Raw genomic sequence first — 25,005 nt, forward strand, 5'->3', positions numbered from 1 at the left:
TTTGAATCATCCTGAAACCATCCCCCTTTCCCCGGTCCATGGAAGAATTGTCTTCCACCAGTCCCTGGTGCCAAAAAGGTTGAGGACTGCTGCTTTAAAGAATTTATTAACTTGCAGACAAAAAACAAACTCCTAGGCACCAAGGTAATTACAGTTAACTAGAGCTATGTATCCCAGGAGCAACTTCCAAGTGACCTTGCATCACTGTCTGTAACTAACACTACCTGTTATTATGTGCTCAGTGTTCTGAGTACTTTATGAGGTAGAGTAACTATGATATAGATATATAACTTCTCTCCTAATATATATATATATCTTCTCTCCTTCAGCTGAAGGAATCGAAAGTTTACACAGCTACTAAGAGTAGAAAAGCAAGATAAAACATCCTGAGCTGCCATATATCAATAATAATCCTGAGTACAAAAGTATGGCTCAGACACCTATCTCATTAAGCTAGGCATCTGAAAGCATGTTCTATATAATCTGCTTTCCTATGATAAGTTACCACTTAAGGATAGTTTTGCTGTGTTCTTATGCACAGCAGATACTTTGAAAGGCTTTGCATATGTTTTTCCTTCTGCCAGATTCCTCTTCTGTTTATTAAAATTCTACTCACCCTCCAAAGCACAGCTCAAATTTCAAGTCCTTTTTTGGAAACTTTTCCCTTTATATTTATTACCACCAAGTGGGATAACATATTAAATGGAGCAGGGCTCTGAAATAAGGAGATAAACCAAGTAGACAAGAAATGGGGAATGAAAGGCATTGCAGGCAAAGGGTCCAAAGTGAGAAATAGCGTGTGGTTTATAGGGAATCCCAAATGGTTAGGTTGCAAAGGACTCTACTAGATTGGTTGAAAAGGAGACGGAGACTACACAGGTAGGCTGAACTGAAAGAGACATTATCCTGTTAGCGATGGTGAGCTACGAAAGGACTTTAAGGGGAAAAAAATGTCTCAACATACTGTACTTTAGGAAAAAAGAAAAAAACACCAGTGGGAATGTGGAATCGTCTGGCCTGGAGATGAAACTGGAGGCAGCAGAGTGATCAGTGTAAGAGATAACAGGTGAAAAGGTGACCTTGATCTGTGAAACGAGGGACCCAAGAGACATCAGAGGTAACAGGAATAGGTTTCACAGCCAACTAAGTGTGGCTGAATGGGTGCTGGAGAAGCCAGCCAGGAGGACTCTCGGGGTTCTAGTTTAAATGACGAGGTCCATTTTCATAATGCTAATCTTTCGGGCAGGAAATATTGTATGTAGGAGGAACAGGTCTGGAAGTAGAGTGAAATGAGGTTTTTGAGACAGGTTGATCTGACATGTTGATCCAACACTCAAGAAAGCCCAACATGCAGTTGGGATGGAGGGCTAAAGCTCAGTCTGGGAGAGAAAGCTGTTAGGAGACATCATCCTATTAATGCTACTTGAAACCACAGGATGAGATGAGGCTGATTAAGGAATAGGAGAGTAACCAGGGACTTCCCTGGCAAGCCAGTGGTTAAGACTCCGCCTTCCAAAGCAGGGGATACAGGACAGATCCCTGGTAGGGGAGCGAAGATCCCACATGCCTCTCAGCCAAAAAACCAAAACAAAAAAAAGAAACAATACTTTAACAAGTTCAGTAAAGACTAAAAATAGTCCACTTTAAAAAAAAAATTCTTAAAAGAGGGCCAAGTATGGACACAGCACACTGATGTCTTAACAAGCAGGCCAAGGAAAGGAAGCCAGTGGAAGACACATGACTAAGAAAAAGACAGACTGTCCTGGTGGCACAGTGGATAGGAATCCGCCTGCCTGTGCGGGGGACACGGATGGGCTCTACCCCTGGTCCGGGAAGGTCCCATGTGCTGCAGGGCAACTAAACCAGAGCACCCCAACTTCCGAGCCAGTGCTCTACAGCCCACGAGACACAACTGCTGAGCCTGCGTGCGGCAGCTACTGCAACCTGCGCACCGTGGAGCCACACACCACAACTCCTAAAGCCCACGCTCCACAACAGGACTAGCCCCTGCCACGAGGAGCCTGAGCAATGCAACAAAGAACAGCCTCCGCTCACTGCAACGAGAGAAAGCCAGAGCGCAGCGACGAAGACCCAGCACAACCAGAGAGTAAGAAAATACATTTTAGAAGAAAAGAAAGAGAGAAGAGCCAAAAGCAAGAGGGCAAATCGTGAGAGTGATTTTAGTGGGGGGGCGGTGGGAAGAGCAATGTTTTCTAGCAGCATAGCTAAAGCAGTGAGATAAGACAAGGACTAAGCAGTCAGCTTCGGGCAGAAGTGGCAGTGTGACCTCTGTGAGAACAGAAGTGTGGAGGGCGGGGAGAGGGGTGGGCAGGGGCAGAAGCAGGGTGAGTGAGTAAAAGCACAGAGTTGGAAGTAGAGGTGAGGAGGGCTTATCACTCTAGTAAATCATGAGTGGTGTTTTAAAAACCCCCACAGTAACCAGGAAGAACAAGAGGGATAGAGACGTTCAAGAGAAATCTCTTTGGGGACATCTGTGGTTGTATTTTACTTTTTAAACAGAAAGATTAAGGGCAATTTTAAATTCCAAGGAGTTACCAAAAGGAAGCACTCCAACACGAAGAAATGGGAAATTGGTGGTGCAAGGTCTGAAACAAGAGGGCTACATGGAGCGGAACGGTTAGAATAACTGTGGCACAGAATTAAGGTATTTCAGAAACAAATGAATACATGAAACAGTATTAGCTCATGATATTTATTATCGGGGCTGGTTACAGAAAAGTCTTTTTTCCACTGTTGATTTAGGCATAAGAATAGGTATTTGTCTCATGTGACTTCCTTTTAGAACTTCTATTTTTTAAAAAAATCATAAAACTGTCTCTATCTGGGAAGATAAGTATCAATTCTTTTTTTAAAAAGTGAGGAGGGGTGGAGCTGGGGTTTTGTTCTCTGCCTCAGTAACTACGACCGAACAAGGTGTAGTACTTGGCAGGGTTCTTTCCACACACACACTTGGCTCCTGGCGGCAGCTCGCAGAGTGGCTTGAAGGGAATGCACAGGCTTTTAGCTCCCATCGATGGAGCACCGGGCTCAAGATCTTGATCCCTGAATTAAAAACAAATAAAAAATCCATTCGTTTATGCCATGCATTTGTATTCTTCAATACCTCATAGGTTTTATCTGTTAAACATAATTATCTTACCTGGCAGTAGTCTTTTTGATCCAATCTTCACAGTCAATTTCCCCACAGAATGGAATCTGAGCAATCTAATAAGAAAAAAATGTTCAGTATTTACAACTCCTTCTATTCTATAAAAGGAACATTTCAGTTTTGCATTAAACCTGCAAGCAAGGAGGACAGGCTTCCCAGCCCTTTTCAGGCCATGACACCTTGCAAACCTGCTAGAACTTTGCTCAGAGATGCCCGAGATAGGAAAGAAATGTTTTCCACTATCCCAAACCCACACTTCATGTAACATCTGCACATAACAAAGACATCTTTGTAATACACTTAAATGACCAAATAAACTGGCTGCAACACAGTGCTGAAGAGAAGGAACAAAAAGTGAATTTCAAATCGTCCTCATTTCAAATCTGCACTGCCACCTGCTCTACCTGGCTCCATGGTTATCAGGAGGATGGAGAAGACAAACAGTAAACTGATTTTCAGTGAAAGAAAGTGTGAGTTGCTCAGTCCTGTCCACCTCTTTGTGACCCCATGGACTGTAGCCCACCAGGCTCCTCTGTCTATGGGATTCTCCAGGCAAGAATACTGGAGTGGGTCGCCATTTTCTCCAGGGGATCTTCCTGACCCAGGGATGGAAGCCAGGTCTTCTGCATTCCAGGCAGATTCTTTACTGTCTGAGCCACCACGGAAGTTCATATAATTAAATATATTTTATATACAAACAATATAAAGTTAATTATTGGATATATAAATTTATAATGTAAAATCTAAACATAGAAACTCTGCAATGAAAACAGAAGAAAAACCAAACCTACAGACATAAGAGCTGAACTAACAAAGTTAATTCCCTGTATTGAAACTTACTAAATCATTAGCATTTACACAAATAAAAAGCATGCAAAAACTGAACATTCTTAAAAGTATTATTTAAAATTTATTCTAAAAAACAGAATGGGGGGAAATCCTTAATCAGTCTCTAATTATGCAATGATATAAATACTAACCCAATTACAAAAATTGTAACAATAAATTTAAATTTAGTTTCTTAGAAATTTTATTTTTGTTAATGTACAACACAAAGCTATATTTTTTATAATATTAACAAATTTTACAGTAGTCTTTATTTCTTTGCACTAAGGAAAAAAAAATCACTAAGACTTGAAAAGGTATTTCTAAAAAACATTTTTTTAATTTAAAATGGTTAAGTATGTAAGTAAACAAATTCAACCAAAGTTGTTATTAGATGTATTTGGACTCATAAATGATAATTTTGTGAAGAACAAAAACCAAAAGATTCAATTCTTTTTAGCCTCAAAGCTTTTTATAAGATCTGAAATTTATGCACATAATTCATTAATGTGAAAGGAGAATACACATTTTTAGGTGATTTACTCAGCCATAGAAAGGTTTTTACCTTTTTATCTCATTTTTTTCTACATCTATATTTTAAAAAGACAAAATCTTTTGCAATATATAGTTTCTTGAACTCTTCAACAGAAATGTTACTGATGAGAAATAGTAATGTAGTAATAGAAATAATGATCAACAGATTAATGATATATTTATGTCAACAGTAACAAGTATATGTTACATATAAATGACATCTATTTTTCATTCAATTAAGACCACCTCCTTGGAAAAATTTACTAAAATCAAGTCCTATAAATCAGATATATTAAAAAATTTTTTTTCATTTATACCAACAAGGAAGGGTAGAAAATCAAACTCTCACTTACATTCAAGTTCCAAAGATCCCTTCCTCCTCCCCTCCCAGTAAATCCAATGTTATTTACCACAGCTTCAAAGCTTGCTTGACAGTCAGTCAACATAGCTAAGCTGACCAACAAGAGGTGAGATGGGAGCTGAAACTGACTACTGAATACAAGAAACAACAGTCGTTTTGGTCTCTATGTGATCTTTGGACACACAACCAAAATACTGTATTCTGGCTCAGGACAGATGTTGAAATCTCTCCAACAGCTTATCTAATATTAGAATATGATTCCACTAATATCTGCTGAGATTCATTTCTTTGAAAGCAATGGATTAACTGATAAGTTACTCTATTGATTTATTAACTCTTATGCAATGTCTTTAATAGACTTTACTGTAAGAATGACTACCATATTTCTATAATAAAGGAAATCATAAAATTCAATACTTTATGGAACAAAAAAATTAGAAAAAGTAAATAAGTCACAGTGGAAGAAAAAACATACACAGTGTCCATTCTCAGGCAAAAAGGCTAGAAGAAACAGAAATATGAAATATGTAGTTTGAAGTCAAGTGGCAGATGATGGAAATCAGACAGGCGGAAGATTACCAAGGCAACCAAGAATAATAGAAGGCTAAATACTATACAATTATAGATCAGAAGGGGATTTTGATACTATTTTGTACTTATTTTTCATTGACAGACATATTAAGAGGTGAATGATCACCAACTAAAATCAACTAAAATCAACCAACTAACCAACTAAAATCTTGTCTTACACCCTAAGGATGAATGTTTTAAAAAGATACAGAGAAAAAGTACATTAGGCTGAATCAGAAGAGAGACCCAAATTCTAATAATAGGCCTGCTGTTGTATGGCTTGGGGTAATTCATTTAGACTCTGGCCCGTGGCTTTCTCATTTATAATCTGGGGACACAGAACAGGCTGTATAAGTAAACATGTATACCAGAATACTAAAGTTCATAAGTGATTCATTCCAGTAATTAATAATTTTACAAACTGAAACCTCTTCTTTATGAAAATTAAGTTTTCGCTGGGAACATCTGCATATACAGAGGACACAAAACTGATAAAATCTTAAAAGAGCCATTAGGAAAACCCGTGCAGTTTTACGGAATCCAGTAGTACCCACTCATTCTCAAAAACAAACTTAGAAATGAGTAATATTTTTCAATTATTATTCAGAAAGATCAATCAATTAAGATCTGGGTAAGTATATACACTGAGAGATCAGAAACAGGCATTCCTTATTTTAGGAATTTTCCCATTACATTTCTAAAACTAAAACAATGATTTGGGAGAATGGCATTCTAACATGTACACTATCATGTAAGAATTGAATCGCCAGTCTATGTCTGACGCAGGGTGCAGCATGCTTGGCGCTGGTGCATGGGGATGACCCAGAGAGATGTTGTGGGGAGGGAGGTGGGAGGGGGGTTCATGTTTGGGAATGCATGTAAGAATTAAAGATTTTAAAATTAAAACAACAACAACAACAATAATTGCTAAAAAAAAATAAAAATAAAACAATGTTTACTTTAGGAACTTAAGCTGAGAAAACAAAATGAAATTTTTCAATAATGAAAATATTAGGGGTCATACAGAATGAAACTCATTCAATGAGCCTAATGAACATGAGAGAAAGCTTTTATAAAATCAGTTCACAGTGTTATCCAAAAATGACAGAATATTTTACTGCTGCAGGAAAGTCAATGGAAAATAGAGGCTGAATAATATATAAACCTTTTATGCGACAGGCTTTGAAAAAGGGATTAACATGATACATAAATTCAATGAGTCTTAAAATACCACTCACTGAAATATGTTCATATTAAAAAATTTTCAGAATTCTCTTACCTTCCCAGAATCGAGCTCCTTCTGGAAGTCCTCCATTGTATTAGCCACAACCATATGAGTCTTAAGGTCTTCAGAAGCCCTATCAAGTAATCAGAAAACATATTTTTTCTTACTAATAAACTAAAGCACACGTGAGGTCAGTTGTGTCCCACTCTCTGCAACCCCATGGATGGTAGCCCGCCAGGCTCCTCTGACCATGGGAAGAATACTGGAGTGGGTTGCCATTTCCTCCTCCAGGGGATCTTCCCGACCCAGGGATCAAACCTGCATCTCCTGCGTCTCCTGCACTGTCAGGCAGATCCTTTGCCACTGAGCCACAGGCTACCCAGAATTAGAAGTGAATACATATTTTTTCTTACTAATATGACAAAGTTTTTTTTAATGGCATAATGTAATGAAAGAATAACACCTTGGAATTGAGAAGAATTCAACATGAACTTCAATTTGTCTCCAGCAGTGACATTCAGTGAACTTCATCACTAGTTATTAGTTAGCTCATCATTCCATTATTGGAAATGTTAAAAAATTTGCCAAGCACACGCAGGTAACAATTACTTTTGTCATAGTCATTAAATATCTGCTGATCAATATTCTAACTCCTGGCTTTACCACTTATTACCTACCAGTCTAGGTTATTATTTAAACTTCTCTGGTCTTAGTTTTCCCTTCTATAAAATTGGAAAAATACTCATCTAACCACCAGATCAAATTGTTGTGAGAATCAAACACAAAGGCATGAAAATGTTTTAAAAAGGAAAAAACACATAAATATACATTATTCAAGCTATCTTCACATACTCTGTAAGTCTTCTGTAAGAACCTCAGGTTCCAGAAATGAAATAAGTATTCTCTTCCACACTGACAGTCACACATCACACAGGAGCACTCACGGGTGGGACCAGTGAAGAGAAGGCATATGTTTCTTTTCTGAACCTCAGGGCTAGACTGTGGGAACCCTGACCATGACTATTCGCTGTCCACCAAACCTGTTTCCCTTTCTTCTGACTTTTTTGCAGTGAGGTGGGTGGGCCCAAGTGGCTAAGTTACAGCCAATGAGATACAGAAAGGAATATGCCACTTCCAGGGCTGAAGCCTTAAGAAGGGGAAAAAAATGCACTATTAATGTAAGCAACTTACATTAATAAATTTACTGAATTAAAATGTCAATACACAGATGTAAAGAACAGACTTTTGGACTCTGTGGGAGAAGGTGAGGGTGGGATGACTTGAGAGAACAGCATTGAAACATGTATATTATCATGTGAAACAGATCGCCAGTCCAGGTTTGATGCATGAGACAGCGTGGCTCAGGGCTGGTGCACTGGGATGACCCTGAGGGATGGGATGGGGAGGGAGGTGGGAGGGGGGTTCAGGATGGGGGACACGTGTATATCCGTGGCAGATTCATGTCAATGTATGGCAAACCCACCACAATATTATAAAGTAATTAGCCTATTAAAAATTTTTTTTAATGTCAATTTTAAAAAGTCCTGTTTTTTTAGCCATTAAAGCAGTGTTTTTTCCAACCAGGGGTGTACATCTGGATCACACAGAGCATTTTAACAATACAGATGACCAGACTCTATCTTAAAACTAATCAATCAGAGTCTCCAAGTGTAAGGCCCAGGTATTTTTCTGTCCTCAAAGCTCCCAGGAGACTCTGAAGAGAGTCTCTGGAGAAGGATCACTGCACTGAGAGCACTGTTCAGGCGACAGCAACGAGGACAGGCAGCTTTCTAATCTTGCGTCTCGGACAGTATCTCCTGCTTGGAGTTCAGATGAACTTCACATGGATTATGCATTTGTTGGCCAAATAAATCCATGAAAGTCATCCTCAAGAGACCTATTATCATTCGCCTTTTAAGGCAAACCAGCCAACAAAAGCAAGTTCACTTGCGTACCATCACATAAAAGCACCAAAGCCAAGGATAAAATTGATTCACTCCTTATGTGCAAGATTTACTGAAGATGAACATGAATGAGACACAGGTATTAGAGGATAAACGAGGAAGGTGCAGGCAAGGGCCCCCACCCCAAACTGAGCCTCTATCCCCAGTGGCCACAGGTCTTCCTCTCTGCTTCAGGTGGACAGGAAAGAAAATAAGGTGCCACCCATAGGCCACCCATCTTCTAGTGCCTCTGCCTTGAGATCTGTGATTCTAAAAGTCCCCTCTCCAGAGGTCAGGGCAGCCTCAAGCCTTGCCATCACCCAACCCCCTTCAGGAGGTTCTTAGCCTTGGTGACATATTATCACCACCAGAGGGCGTTTACTACTTAAGGTGCCAGGCCCTCTAGGCCAGTTAAATTAACCTCTCGGGGAGGGTCCCAGGCACAGGTAGTTTGAAAAGCTCCCCAGGTGCTGCTAATGTGTACCCAACAAGTGAGAATCAGTACTTCTGCCCCTCAAATCTGATGTATCGTAAAAGCCTGGATCTAAAATGAACCCAAATCAGTCGAAGGGACAAAGAGTCCATCACTCCAAACCCAATAGGGAGCAGAAAGCATATAGAAAATAATCACAATACAAGTCAAAAAACCAAACAGAAAGGCCAATTAAGAACCATGGGAGTTCGGAGGGAAAGATGACTTCCCGTGGGGACAATCACGGATTCCTTGGTAGAGATCTCAAAGGCTGAGCACAATGAGAAGACGGGAGATACAAGCAACTCTCAGGAACTGACCGGGTAAAAAGGTTAATGTGGATGTCTTCCAAAATAGCACGAAGCTTCGTCTCAGCCTCATTTTCAGCAATTGTCAGCTTTTCCCCAGTGTCTCGTCTGACAGCTACAAACTGGCAGTTCTTCATATCACGTGGCCCGACTTCAAGTCTAATCGGGACTCCCTAGAAAGCAAAAAAGCAGTGAAAAATGGCACATGCCCATCTCCAACTGAATAAACAGACTGATGTCATGGCTTTACCTGCTATAAATCACAAGCATCCGAAACACAAGGACAGATGCAAACCATTTTAAAGAGAAGGGAATGTTCCTGATACACTTCAGAAACGTATTCCAATGAGAAGGCATAAACCTAAGGAAAGAAGGTACTGCCCGAGTGGCTCTGAGCTGGGAAAGAGTTTAATGGGGAAACATGAGGGCAGCTGTCCAGCTTGCTGTTCCTAACTTCTCTCACATAACAGCACACATGGAAAATCACACTTGCACGGCACACGGGGGTAAACAGAGTGGGCTCCTTGGCACATTCTGGGCCCCTTCATGGCACATCCTGGGCCCCTTCATGGCACATGGTGTGCTTTGGTGAGAAGGCCCTGGCTCTGGCTGCTCCCTTGAGCATCAGAATTACTGAAGGACTTGTCAAAGCACACACTGCTGGGCTCCGCCACCTGAGTTTCTGAACACCGTAGGGCCAGTGACGCAGCCCGAGAATTTGTAATCCTATCAAGTTCCAAGATGGTAAAGAATCCATCTGCAGTACAGGAGACGTGGGTTCTATCCCTGGGTTGGGAAGGTCCCCTGGAGAAGGGAACTGGCTACCCACTCCAGTATTCTTGCCTGGAGAATCCCATGGACAGAGGAGCCTGGCGGGCTACAGTCCCTGGGAGCACAAAGAGTTGGACACGCCTGAGTGCCTTCTCCCTTCCCTTTCACCAAGTTCTCCCGTGATGCTGAGCTGCTGGTCCTGGGACTGCACTCTGAGAACCACTCCCCAGGAGCCCAGGGTTCTTACAAAGGAGCTTAAGGAGCATATGCAAGTTTAAGCCTTGTGGATGTTCCATCCTTGTGAATCCACATAATGAGTTTTCTCTGAGTGGATTAAGGCTTAAGAGAGAACCTACTTTAAGGGGCTAGAAACTTCCTGACAAATAAAACTTTAACACGTTTTTCTTTTTTGAGTGAATGATCCTCTATAATTGTTTTGAATTTAAATTAGGAGCCTGTCTACACAGTTCAGCTGATCAGTCGTCCCCCAAACCGAAGCCAAAGAAAAAAATGTAAATGTTACTCTAGAAAAAAAAAGATTTAACCCCTAGAGAAGACTTACTTTATAAAATAACAACACTCTGGAACAAAACACTGTATACTTTCACATTATTTTATTGTTTCCCTTTACTCATCCAATGTATATATGCATTCATGGACCACATCCTTGTCTAACTCAGTGATACTAGGCCATGCCGTGTGGGGCCACCCAAGATGGACGGGTCATGGTGAAGAGGTCTGACAGAATGCGGTCCACTGGAGAAGGGAATGGCAAACCACTTCAGTATTCTTGCCTTGAGAACCCCATGAACAGTTGGCTTAAAGCTCAACATTCAGAAAGTGAAGATCATGGCATCCGGTGCCATCACTTCATGGCAAATAGATGGGGAAACAGTGGAAACAGTGAGAGACTTTATTTTTTGGGGTTCCAAAATCACTGCAGGTGGTGACTGCAGCCATGAAATTAAAAGACATTTACTCCTTGGAAGGAAGATTATGACCAAGCTAGACAGCATATTACAAAGCAGAGACATTACTTTGCTGACAAAGGTCCATCTAATTAAGGCTATGGTTTTTCCAGTGGTCATGTATGGATGTGAGAGTTGGACTATAAAGAAAGCTGAGTGCTGAAGAATTGATGCTTTTGAACTGTGGTGTTGGAGAAGACTCTTGAGAGTCCCTTGGACTGCAAGGAGATCCAACCAGTCCATCCTAAAGGAGATCAGTCCTGGGTGTTCATTGGAGGGTCTGATGTTGAAGCTGAAACTCCAATACTTTGGCCACCTGATGCGAAGAGCTGACTCATTTGAAAAGACCCTGATGCTGGGAAAGATTGAGGGCAGGAGGAGAAAGGGATGACAGAGGATGAGATGGTTGGATGGCATCACCAACTCAATGGACATGAGTTTGGGTGGACTCAGGGAGTTGATGTTGGACAGGGAGGTTTGGCCTGCTGCAGCTCATGGGGTCTCAAGAGTCGGACACGACTGAGAGACTGAACTGATACATGCATTAAGAAATAGTGTTAAGTGCAGTGAGATTTAAAAAGATGAATAAGAAAGAGATCCTGTCCTCAAAGCTTCATGTTTTGCAGGGTAATTAAGGCATGCATGCTGCTAAGTCACTTCAGTTGTGTCCAACTGTGTGCGACCCCATAGACGGCAGCCCACCAGGCTCCCCTGTCCCTGGGATTCTCCAGGCAAGAACACTGGAGTGGGCCGCCATTTCCTTCTCCAATGTATGAAAGTGAAAAGTGAAAGTGAAGTCGCTCAGTCGTTTCCGACTCTTGGTGACCCCGTGGACTGCAGCCTACCAGGCTCCTCCGTCCATGGGATTTTCCAGGCAAGAAATAAAAATCAGTGCAGAAAATCAGAAAATCAAAAGTGGGAGACTACCCTCAGCAGGAAGAGAGAAGAAAAGTTACTGGAAAAGGCAAAAGTTAATGAGTAATCATCAAAACAGAAGAACGTTCTATAAAATAACTGACCTATATCTACAAAAATGTAAATGCCACAGATGACAATGAAAGGCTGAGGAACTACTCCTGATTAAAAGAAACTAAAGAGACATGACAAGAAAAATGCACTAAGACTACATCCTCTCCTGGGCAAGGGAGAGCGGGGACAGATCAGAGGAAGCCAAAGGAGAGGCCCACAAGCGTGGATGACTATTTTTTACCTTTCAGTCCAGTTAGTAGCAAGAGAGAAGTTTCTTTTTGGTACCTTGGGCAAGTACAAATGGGTTTAAACAAGGTATTACTGAAATCACACACTTGCTATTTCCAAGTAAGTAAAAAAGACTGCAATTAAAGGGAAATTTACACAACTTTAAAGTCTTTATTAAAGGTAGGAGAGTAGGTAAAGGAAAAAATATATCACAAAAGGAAAGCAGCATCAATATAACTACTATCCTTCAGCAGAGATTTATCTGAGGGGCCATTTAAAACAAATAAAGAGATAGAGATGAGCAACTTTGGGAACCCAACATGCATTAATACTGAATAATCCCAGTATGGCTAAGATTGCTTAGCTTGAACCTGCAACCTCACTACCTCTTCCTATCCACTGCCTGTAATATGAGTTTATAAATTCTTGACTCCTAACTGCTAGTTCTAACAAGATTTGCTGTTTCATCATTAAGAAAAAGTTAAATCCCAGAAGTCTGAAAAATGGAATAAAGAATGCAGATCACCTATTAATGACTGTGCAACAAAAGTTAAATCAAAAACTTTAAACCAAAATTTAGACTAGACTTGAACATACAAAGAATGAACAAACCACTGTGAAACTGTAGTGTGAAATTACTGCCTGACTAGCTGCACCAATGACAGCTATTAATAGCTGATGTCCATGCACCCTGATTCTGATAGTCTTACTACTGAAATAACTTATTTTATGAATTCTTGATATAAACGTTTTAGTAACAACCATAGGGGGCTTGTTAACCATAAACAAGGTCTTCAAGTTCATTTTTATTCAAACAACAAACTGCCAAATTGGGAGAGTGGGAGTAAAACATGCAAGGGAAGCCTTTACCTTGAGTTCCCAGTGATTGAATTTCCAACCTGGTGAGTAATTATCTCGCAAATCAACTCGAACTCGAATATTGACACTGAGTAACCGCCTTCGATAATCATTGCATTTTGCAAGTAGAGCATCCCTGTCTTCTTCAGAAAGTGCATTTGTGATGCCACAGGGAATAACCACCACCTAGAATCCAGCATGATATCACAAATTTATACAAAGCAGCATCATACAAAAATAATGAAGCCACAATCACCACCTAGTACTCACAAATCAAAACCTCCTGGTGACTATAAATCTTCACAGAAATCAACTTCTGTGGTCTACACAGAACATCTAGCAATGAGCTGCATATTATTTGTCCATGTTGAATGCATTTTTGTTTCTCATTTAACTTATTATAAATCATTTCAAAAAATAATTTCTAGAAGTTTTATAAAGCAGGTAGAAAATTTTAAAGGGCAGAAAACAGTGACATGAATAATACACAGTTACACACACTGAAATCTAGACTGTATTCTGTGTTGTTTCCATATTAGCAAAACCTACCTGAATGACATTCAGAAAAGCACACTTTTCAATTTTCTTCACTAAATGTGGCTTGAATTTTATAAAAGAGATGATGAGCAGGAACACTTTCCCTACCTGAACACAGGCTACACGGGGCGGCAGCACTAAGCCCACGTTGTCCCCGTGAACCATGGTCATCACACCGATAGTTCGAGTCGTCAGGCCCCAGGAGTTCTGATAGGCCAACTGCTTCTCTCCTGCTGTCTTTGGATCTTCAAAAACGATTTCAAACATTTTCGAGAAATTCTGTCCTAAATGATGTGATGTTGCTCCCTAGAATAGAGAAACATGTCTTTTAACAACCTATTTTGCCTTTGAAAATAACAACTGTTAAGACCACACACCTTAGCATGGCACTAGATCTGCTTTATCTTCCCTGATTTTTTATGTTAAATGAGTTTTTAAAACATAACTGATACAAAAGAGTTAAGATTAGTAAAAAAAAAAAATTCTATCAGAATTTATACAGAAGACAACTATTATACCTCTTCTGCTGTGAGCAGACCCTTTCATAGGAGTAACTTTAATTACAAAGGTTTAAAAAAATATATCCATGATCTGGTAATTCAGGATACAAGCTTGACTTACCTGACATCGGAGATTTGGGGGGAATGGAACAGATTGGCCTGAAATTATAATACGACCTAGAAACATGTGATACATTGATTTTTTTTTAAAAAGAGTCTACTTCTCTGATGGCAGAAGAAACTTATCAGATTGGCTCATGGCTATGCTTTCAGTCACCTAGGAATCCTTTGTGGCAGTCTGATACCTGGATAGCTCTTCCACTGGCAGATATAAATGCTTCCACTGTAGTGGTGTAATCTCCTCCCGCAAATTTCTCCTTTTCAGTCTTTCTTCCCTTTACAACAGGAATTGCCAGGAGTTCTTCATATACCTGAGCGTATAAGTCAAGTATCTGCAAAACCTGTAACACATTAAATGTAAAAGTGTTCAAATTTATGCTATATTTATTGGTTATAGATCTATAATAACTATACTATTTAAAACTAACTGTGGTGGGGAAAGCACTTCAAACAACAAAAATCTTTTTTCTTGGAAAGGTTAAAGCAGCCAGCGTGAATTCATTACGAGAGACAAAGCAGAACTCAAAGAAATGGAGCATTTTTCTAAATTAATTTTTATTGGAGTATAATTGCTTTTCAATGTTGCATTAGCTTCTACTGTACAGCAGAGAGAATTAGCTGTATTATTCCCTCTTCTTCCTTCCCATTTAGATCACCACAGAGCACTGAATAAGGTCCCCTGAGATATACAGTAGGTTCTCATTAGTTATGTTTTAGAATAATTTATAATGTACATAAATTTAGAATATAAGAGAAAAATGAATGCTTATGAAAGATACACAGTAACCTGGGTGAAGACATCCTGAAGAATAATTAATTTCACCCATGATATTATAATTTCTTCTATACGTTGAAGTCCAAAACTATTTTCATCTGAAAATTTGAAGCAGTACATTTTCTAATAAAATTTCAGTAAGCAGTTCCTTAAGTTCATGCTCAGACAGTAAAGAATCTGCCTGCAATGCAGAAGATCCAGGTTCAGTCCCCGGATCAGGAAGATTCCTCTGGAGAAGGGAATGGCAACCCACTCCAATATTCTTGCCACGAGAATACCATGGACAGAGGAGCCTGGTGAGCTACAGTCCATGGGGTCGCATAGAGTCAGACGTGACTGAGCAACGAACATTAACACATTTGAATTAACCTGTTTTTAACTTTAAGAGGTGATAGGTAAATTTTAAGGAACAAAACAATTTATACCAGAAAGCTGTCTTATAATGTCACTTCGAAATCAGACCAAATTTCAACTTACTTATTTACTGAATGATTACTACTATGTACACAGCACTGCATTACTCACAGCTGGGGGCGGGCGGGGGGGCAATGCATTGTCTGGACAAAGAATCAGAACAGAATTGATACGGAACACAACTGTTCTACCTCTTCTGCTGCCTCTTCAAATGTAGCAAAGGCACTGTGCCCTTCCTGCCAGAGGAATTCACGAGTACGTAAGAAAGGCTGAGGGTGCTTGAACTCCCAACGCTGGAAGAGGCAAGAACACAGTTTGATCGTTAGAGCTTTTCAATTTTTAGTGACAACTTTATGTGGTAAGCAATCAGAAATCCTAATTGTGATCCAAAATATCAATATTTCAAAAATGCTTTCATATTCCCAATCCTTTGACTATAAAAGCAAGAAAAAAAAATGTGTTGTTTTTTTTTTTTTAATGGCTAAGAGGAAGAATGAAGAATTGTAAGATGGGAGTGCACCTACCACCACGTTGCACCACTGGTTGAGCTTTATGGGCAGGTCTCTGTGGGACTGCACCCACTTCGCATATGCAGGATACATTACTGAAAAGACAGAGGGAAGCATGGGCAGTTAGTCATTCCCCTTGAAGGCTGGTACCATTAAACCAGCAACATAATAGGAACAAAAGCGCTGTATCTGTGCCAGTGAGTGAACGGTACTGTAGTTCATAAAATGGATTAGTCAAGGAAAAACCCGACCGTATTTTATGTTCTTCACAATGAGATTTACATTTGACAACTTCTCAGTGTTTTGTTTATAAAGACACTAAGTGAACATCTTACAGTATATACTATGTTGTAGATTAAGTTCTTGGCATTCATTACACTGTTCAATCCTCACATTCAACCCACAAAATAAATATCACCTCAATGAAAATGTGGAAGCTGAGCTTAGAGAAGTTAAATAACCTGCTAAATGCAGCAGCTCTCAAACTTTACATTAAATCTATCTGCTGCGTCTACCCAGAGTCTGAAAGCTCTTGCCATGAACTGATAATTTAAGTGAAGACACTTGTCTTATCATAGCCTATTCAGGATTATCTACAATTAGTAAATAAAAAGAAAACTCTGCCAATCTGCCATGTGAAAATAAAAAGTTGGTGTCAATTTTAATAATGCATCATTATTAAGAGTATCACTGAAAGTATCAAATAAAGAGCAAACAATCCCATTAGCTCTAAAGATGGATAACCACTTTCAAAGACACTGACAAGCCCAAAGGCTTGAACTTTCCAAGTGGTATTGCCAATTCTTATGTGTAGTTTTAGGAAAACCATTTATCCCGTCAGAGAGCTTTTTTCTTTAACCTGCAAAATGGAGACAACAGTAGCTGTCTCTACTTTCCTAACTACACATTTGTGAGAATAATACAAAGTGTAAATGAAATCACTTTTTAACCTATAAAAACTCTATATAAATGTAACATGAAAATGATTAATTTCAAGTCAATATGGCATAAAACACTAGTGTTTGCAATTTTATAATCAATTCCAAGAATAAGACTCTATGGGAAGTTCTGAAAAATTATAGCATGAAATTAAAAATGATACAAGTGTTTTTTGTTGGTTTTTTTTTTTAAAAACTTTATCTGGATGACAAAGAGCTCCACAAAGCATACTATCAGAGAACATAATTCTATGCCACTCAAATCTGCACTCATCTTTATTAAAATTCATTAAATTTTGTATCATTAACAGGAACTATAAATATCACAAAATAAAAGGTGAAACTCAACTCTGGAAGCTGTCTCTAATGTTCAGTGAGCTTTTCTCCTGTGTTCAAGGCCCATCCTCACCTGTTTCACTGGTAGGACGAATGGCAATTGGTTCTGCCAACTCTGTTTTGCCAGATCTTGTCACCCAAGCAACCTAGCAACATAAAATCATTTTTCATACATTTTTTAAACAGCACTTTAGAGAAAGAACACAGATGTAGGCAAATTTCTATTTCAAGTTTTGCTATATATCAATTAAGCAAGTTAAAATAACCATTACTGTTCACTGTGAGAAAAGGTATTTACTGTCTTTATAGTTTTTTATATTTCATAATAGAAAATCATAATATTTTATAATTTATAAATTATAATTCATACAGCATTTGTAATTTTTACTGAAAGGTAAAAGCCGGTTAATTAATTAATGTAACAAAAAGAATCATGATTTACACTGATGAAAGAAATATAATTTTTTAAAATCGCTTTACATTTCTCTAAGTTGACTGCTGTAACCTGTCTTTTAAATTACTATTCAAGTGTGAATTGAAAATATACTTCTGACTTTATAAGAGAAAAATGCAAAAATTTACCTCAGGAGCAAAGTCAGCAATATGAGTCTTCTCTTTCTCTAATGCACCTTGAGACACAAACATGGGGAAATAGCAGTTTTCAACACCGAGTTTCTTGATCTCAGCATCAAAAAAGTCCTTGATGGATTCCCAAATGGAATATGCCCAGGGACGAAGGATATAGCAGCCACTTACATCATGGTATTCAATCATTTCTGACTTTGTGATGACCTTTTTAAAAGAAAAATACATTCTATGAAGCCTAAATTGAACCAAAATCACAGTGTAAGTGCCAAGAGTATGAGAGTCAAGCTTCAAGTCTGGAGGCTTTCCCTGCTGGTGAATCCTCTTTATATGCATCTAAGATGGATCTTTCTAGACCCTTCTCAGAAACAAGAGTGCTCTAAATTCGTAAGACTTGAATCCTAATCTTGCTTCTGCTGTTTTACTGTTTTGTTACTTTGGACTAATACTTTCACCTCACCAAAAAAAAACAAAACAAAAATAATGACTATCTCATAGATCCACTTCTCGGTTCAATACTTTCTGTGAGCATGCTTTGAAAACACGTTACATGACTATACCATGGATTACTAAAGGCATTATACATTACTGCTCTGTATCTGGATTTCAGAATCTAAATGTAAGCAGCCTGTGAGAAATTTAAAAGAAGAAACCAACTGAGCCCATACTCACTTGAGAATACCAATCTGCAAGACTGTCTTCTTTTCTGGCCTCAAGACCCAACCTGTAGATATAAAAATAAAATATAAATCTCTCCATCCAGCAATTGCTTTGAGGCTGAACAGAAATAAACCCCAAAACTTCAAAATGGCTTGTTTTTCTTCAGTATGAGTTATTTCTATGTTTGTATCTCTTCTGTATTCATCCCTATATTTTCATCCTAGAAAATAGTCATTTCTTAAAGGGTAGTGTGATACTGTCCACAAAAATTAGGAAAGCTAAACCTAACAAAAAGCTATGATTTTAACGCAGACATTCCTTTACAAAGTTCTTTATAAGTTACCTCATAAGTGAAGTCACTCAGGCGTGTCCGACTCTTTGTGACGCCATGGACTGTAGCCCACCAGGCTCCTCCGTCCATGGAATTTTTCAGGCAAGAGTATTGGAGTGGATTGCCATTTCCTTCTCCAGGGGATCTTTCTGACCCAGAGACCGAACCAGGGTCTCCTGCATTGCAGGCAGACGCTTTACCATCTGAGCCACCAGGGAATCCCAGTTATTTTATAAGTTCTTTATAAATTACTACTTATTTGTAGTAAAGACAGAATTTATTCTCACTAAAAAATAAAAGGAAGTTTTTGCCAATCTCAATCCAGATAAATTAGAGTAACATCAGTGTCTCACTGTAAGTAACCTGTAAATAGTAAAAAACAATGGCTATATATATATACATATGTCAATACACAAATGTGTATATGTGTGTGTGTATATATATCCTTACATGTTCTTTAAGTTTTTAATTTCAATCAATAAAAGTCACAGAGATAGATACCTCCAAAATAAATTAGGTCTACAATACAAAACTATTCTAGGCAATAATCTTTTTTTTGAAACACTGACAATTATTCAGCAAACTGCAGTCTTAAAATTCACACAGAAAGTCTACCCAGTAGTTATGTCTTATAAAAGGTCCATCTTTTTAGAATTTATTGGCTTACTAGCTTAAAAGCTGAATGTATTTACATTTGAATTCTCCATTTTTCACTTTGACACATCTCAGCAAAATGTCTACATGAAGTCTGGCCCTTTCACAAGCAGTCAGAAGGTAAAAGGTAAAATGTTCTGTTCTCGTCTCTCAGTTCAGTTCAGTTCAGTCACGTCCAACTCTTTGTGACCCCATGCATCGCAGCACGCCAGGCCTCCCTGTCCATCATTAACTCCCGGAGTTCACTCAAACTCATGTCCATCGAGTCAGTGATGCCATCCAGCCATCTCATCCTCTGTCGTCCCCTTTTCCTCCTGCCCCCAATTCCTCCCCGCATCAGAGTTCTCGCCTCTACTATTCTATAATTCTGATCACCTAGTCGATGTGCAAGAAAAGGCACAGTTGTATTCTCTTGTTTAAGGAGAGACGAGAGACAGGATGCCATGAGAGATGAGAGGCAGGATTTGAAATTCAGCCAAAAAATCTTAACACCAAAGTATCTCTAAGTAGTAGCTGCTAATATCAGCTTAGCTCAGGTTTAGCTTCGAGAGAATCTCACATAGAGTTCACTCTAATTTTGGGATGGGGATAATGGAGGAATCTTATTGTTCACATGGATTGGAAATATCGAAACACTGTTTATTCCACAGTGGGTGTCATCTCTAAACCAGGTTTGTTTCATATTTAACCAACCATTTTAAAAACCTATTTCAAATGAAGTTCTCATTTAGTCCTCACAAAAGATTTTCATTTGAAAAATCTGCTAAAGTAAAAAACAATATGTATAGTTAGGTTAACAATTGTGTTAAAGGGAGGAAAAAGAGAAAAAAATAACATTTTTGCTGTTCAGTCGCTACATTGTGGATAGGCAACTCTGCAATTCCATAGATCACAGTATACTGGGCTTCCCTGTCCTCCACTGTTTCCCGGAGCTTGCTCAAACTCATATTCATTCAGTTAGTGACGTTACCCAACCATCTCATCTGTCGCCCCCTTCTCCTTTTGCCTTCAATCTTTCCCAGCATCCGGGTCTTCTCCCAAAATACATACATATACATGTAATTGTTTTTACTTGTGTAATCGAATGAAAATCTCTTGATGGATAGAGAAGAAACTAGTAACACTGGTGACCAGTTCATCATGGTGGTTGGAGGAACTGGGAAAATGGGAAACAAGCATAGGACTGAGATTTCACTGAGCTTTTTATATTCTAAGATTCTTGAACCAAGCAAATGAATGTGTTACCATTTAAATATACAGAAAATGAACAGAAGCTATCTGCTGATATTATACATTTAGCATTCTCCAATTTAATGTGATAGTCAAACTAACCAAAAAGAAGGTTTTTTCAATAAAGTTGAATTCATCTAAAACTTTGCTTCACTTCAACTGAAGCTTCCGGTTTATTACCTGGTCTGCTTCTTAGGCCCTTGTCCTTCCCCTGCTCCATTTGGTGACAGCCCACTTCCTTGGTTTTTAGAGAAGTCTTTCTTTTGGGTGTCATTTTGCTTCTGAGGCTTATTCTGCTTTTCAGATTTATTCTCCTTTTCTTTCTTTTTCTTATCTTTCTCCTCAGCCCCAGTGGCAGAGACAGGCTTATAGTCTACTCCTGTCAGAGACCTGTACTGTGCTTTCAGCTGAAGGAGGTCTTGTACGGCTGTATCTACTTGATCCTTTAACAGAGAGGAAAAAGAGAAGAGAGCATTTAATTCCAATCGCTATCTAAGCACCGACGTCCGATGTTTTACAAGCACATCTGAAAACACAAAGGCAGAGGGGTAAGGGCTAGCGGTGGAGGATGTTAAATACACTAACTGCTGAAATGAATAAGAGAACATGGTAAGTAGGAAGAGAACTTGAAAAGTTACTAAAAAATTGTACTATAATGGCTCTGTTTAAAGAATAGTCGCTAGCCAAACGCAGCTACTTAAAGTAAATAAAACTTAAAATTCAATTCCTCAGTCACAATAGCCCCATTTCAACTGCTCAACAGTTCCAGAGGCTAGTGACTATGGTACTGGACAGAACTGTTAGAGCACATTTCTATCATCTCAGAAAGTTCTACTGGAAAGCACAAGGTATAACATGTATTCTGCATTTTAACATGAGTCTGTAAAGGACAGAAGTTGAACATTTCACAATTATAAAAATGACAATAATCAAGCTTCTATATTACTGGTTAAACTTCAAAACCTGTAACGACTGTTTTCTACTCCTGTGAATTTGTACCAAAAATCCTACTCCTATAGTATAACAGGACAAGTGCAAACTACGCCAAAAGTTCAAAGTAAAAGCTGCCATTTGAGACTGACAGAGCTTTAGGAGGATGAGTCACGCAAAGAGTATGCATCAAGTGTCTCCACTGTGCCAGGCACTGATAGATATAGGTCTCTATTCTTACAGCCAAGAAAGACAATAATTAAAATATAGTGTGTTTAACCTGTGGATGTGATGGGTGATGAAAGTAAAGTCCAATACTGCATTGGAACCTGGAATATTAGGTCCATAAATCAAGGCAAAATGGAAGTGGTAAAACAGGAGATGACAAGATGACATTTTAGGAATCAGTGAACTAAAATGGACTGGAATGGGTGAATTTAACTCACATTACAGTTATATCTACTACTGTGGGCAAGAATCCTTTAGAAGACATGGAGTAGCCATCATGATCAACAAAAGAGTCCAAAAAATGCAGTACTTGGATGAAATCTCAAAAATGACAGAAGGCAAACCAATCAGTATCAAAGAAATCCAAGTCTATGCCCCAACTAGTACTGCTAAAGTAGCTGAGGTTGAACAGTTCTATGAAGACCTATAAGACCTTCTAGAACTAACATCCCAAAAAGATGTCCTCTTCATTATAGGGGACTGGAATGCAAAAGTAGGAAGTCAAGAGCTACCTGGAATAACATGCAAATTTGGCCTTAGAACAAAATGAAGCAGGTCAACGGCTAACAGAGTTTTGCCAAGAGAACGCGCTGGTCATAGCAAACACCCTCTTCCAACAACACAAGAGAAGAATCTACACATGGACATCACCAGATGGTCAATACTGAAATCAGATTGATTCTATTCTTTGCAGCCAAAGATGAAGAGACTCTATACAGTCAGCAAAAGCAAGACCAGGAGCTGACTGTGGCTCAGATCACGAACTCTTTATAGCCAAACTCAGACTTAAATTGACGAAAGTAGGAAAAACCACTAGACCATTCAGGAACAACCTAAATCAAATCCCTTACGAATATACAGTGGAAGTGACAAATACATTCAAGGGATTAGATCTGAAAGAGTGCCTGAAGGCTATGGACGGAGGTTCGCAACACTGTACAGGAGGCAGTGATCAAGACCATTCACAAGAAAAAGAAATGCAAAAAGGCAAAACAGTTGTAGGACAGGGCCTTACAAATAGCTGAGAAAAGAAGAGAAGCTAAAGGCAAAGGAGAAAAGGAAAGATATACCCATTTGAATGCAGAGTTCCAAAGAATAGCAAGGAGATAAGAAAGGCTTTCCTCAACGCAAAGAAAAAGAGGAAAACAACAGAATGGGAAAGACTAGAGATTTCTTCAAAAAATCAGAGATACCAAGGGAACATTTCATCCAAAGATGAGCACAATAAAGGACAAAAATGGTATGGACCTAGCAGAAGCAGAAGATATTAAGTAGAGGTGGCAAGAATACACAGAAGAACTATACAAAAAAGATCTTCATAACCCAGATAACCACGAGGGTGTGATCACTCACCTAGAGCCAGACATCTTGGAATGCAAAGTCAAGTGGACCTTAGGAAGCATCATTTTGAACAAAGCTAATGGAGGTGATGGAATTCCAGTTGAGCTATTTCAAATCCTAAAAGATGATGCTATGAAAGTGTTGAACTCAATACGCCAGCAAATCTGGAAAACTGAGCAGTGGCCACAGGACTGGAAAAGGCCAGTTTTCATTCCAATCCCAAAGAAAGGCAATGCCAAAGAAGGCTCAAACTACCACACAACTGCACTCATCTCAGACACTAGCAATGTAATGCTCAAAATTCTCCAAGCCAGGCTTCAACAGTACATGAACCATGAACTTCCAAATGTTCAAGGTGGATTTCAAAAAGGCAGAGGAACCAGAGATCAAATTGCCAACATCCACTGGATCATCAAAAAAGCAAGAGAGTTCCAGAAAAACATCTACTTTTGTTTTATTGACTATGACAAAGCCTTTGACTGTGTAGATCAAAACAAACTATGGAAAATTCTTAAAGAGATGGGAATACCAAACCACCTGACCTGCCTCCTGAGAAACCTGTACGCAGGTCAAGATCCAACAGTTAGAAATGGACATGGAACAACAGACTGGTTCCAAATCGGGAAAGGAGTACATCAAGGCTGTATTTGTCAGCCTGCTTATTTAACTTATACGCAGAGTACATCATGAGAAACGCTGGACTGGAAGAAGCACAAGCTGGAATCAAGACTGCCAGGAGAAATATCAATAACCTCAGATATGCAGATGACACCACCCTTATGGCAGAAAGCGAAGAACTAAAGAGCCTCTTGATGAAAGTAAAAGAGGAGAGTGAAAAAGTTGACTTAAAGCTCAACATTTCGAAAATGAAGATCATGGCACCTGGTCCCATCACTTCATGGCAAATAGATGGGGAAACAGTGGAAACAGTGAGAGAGTTTATTTTTTCGGGCTCCAAAATCACTGTAGATGGTGACTGCAGCCATGAAATTAAAAGACGTTTGCTCCTTGGAAGAAAAGCTATGACATTCACAAGAATGTGAATGGTAGAGGATAACTAGGTTTGATGGGCAGAAAGCGTTCCAGACAAAGAAAGTAGCCTGTAATGTACAACCTAGACAGCACATTAAAAGGAAGAGACATTATTTTGTCAATAAAGGTCCCTAGTCGAGGCTATGGTTTTTCCAGTAGTCGTGTATGGATGTGACAGTTGGAGTATAAAGAAGGCTGAGCGCCAGCCAAAGAACTGATGCTTTTGAACTGGGGTGTTGGAGAAGACTCTTGAGAGTCCCTTGGACTGCAAGGAGATCCAACCAGTCCATTCTGAAGGAGATCAGTGTTAGGTGTTCATTGGAAGGACTGATGCTGAGGCTGAAACTCCAATACTTTGGCCACCTGATGTGAAGAACTGACTCATTTGAAAAGACCGTGATGCTGTGTAAGATTGAAGGCGGGAGGAGAAGGGGACGACAGAGGATGAGATGGTTGGATGGCATCCCTGACTCAATGGACATGAGTTTGGGTAAACTCCAGGAGTTGGTGATGGACAGGGAGGCCTGGCGGGCTGCGATTCATGGGGTCTTAAAGAGTCAGACACCTCTGAGCAACTGAACTGAACCTAGACAGCATATTAAAAAGCAGAGACAGTTATCAACAAAGGTCCGTCTAGTCAAAGATACAGTTTTTCCAGCAGTCACTGTATGGATGTGAGAGTTG

At 39.2% G+C, this 25,005-nt stretch overlaps 1 protein-coding gene across 1 annotated transcript in view; it reads right to left on the reverse strand.

Annotated features, from left to right (window-relative positions):
• Window positions 1-2,699: 2,699 nt before the first annotated feature.
• Window positions 2,700-25,005, reverse strand: part of EPRS1 (glutamyl-prolyl-tRNA synthetase 1) — a 65,159-nt gene continuing 42,853 nt past the window's right edge. Inside the window, exons 20-32 of the mRNA XM_069545374.1 lie at window positions 20,971-21,233; window positions 18,588-18,639; window positions 17,913-18,122; window positions 17,404-17,476; window positions 16,072-16,151; window positions 15,739-15,840; window positions 14,544-14,699; window positions 13,847-14,044; window positions 13,214-13,387; window positions 9,420-9,580; window positions 6,739-6,817; window positions 3,161-3,225; window positions 2,700-3,063 (exon numbers count right to left, since the gene is read on the reverse strand). Coding sequence (XP_069401475.1) covers window positions 2,913-3,063; window positions 3,161-3,225; window positions 6,739-6,817; window positions 9,420-9,580; window positions 13,214-13,387; window positions 13,847-14,044; window positions 14,544-14,699; window positions 15,739-15,840; window positions 16,072-16,151; window positions 17,404-17,476; window positions 17,913-18,122; window positions 18,588-18,639; window positions 20,971-21,233 — 1,764 coding nt within the window. The 3' untranslated portion in view covers window positions 2,700-2,912. The remainder of the gene's footprint in view (window positions 3,064-3,160; window positions 3,226-6,738; window positions 6,818-9,419; window positions 9,581-13,213; window positions 13,388-13,846; window positions 14,045-14,543; window positions 14,700-15,738; window positions 15,841-16,071; window positions 16,152-17,403; window positions 17,477-17,912; window positions 18,123-18,587; window positions 18,640-20,970; window positions 21,234-25,005) is intronic.

Source organism: Ovis canadensis, chromosome 12 (genome assembly GCF_042477335.2).
Source record: "Ovis canadensis isolate MfBH-ARS-UI-01 breed Bighorn chromosome 12, ARS-UI_OviCan_v2, whole genome shotgun sequence".
Taxonomy (NCBI): Eukaryota; Metazoa; Chordata; class Mammalia; order Artiodactyla; family Bovidae; genus Ovis; species Ovis canadensis.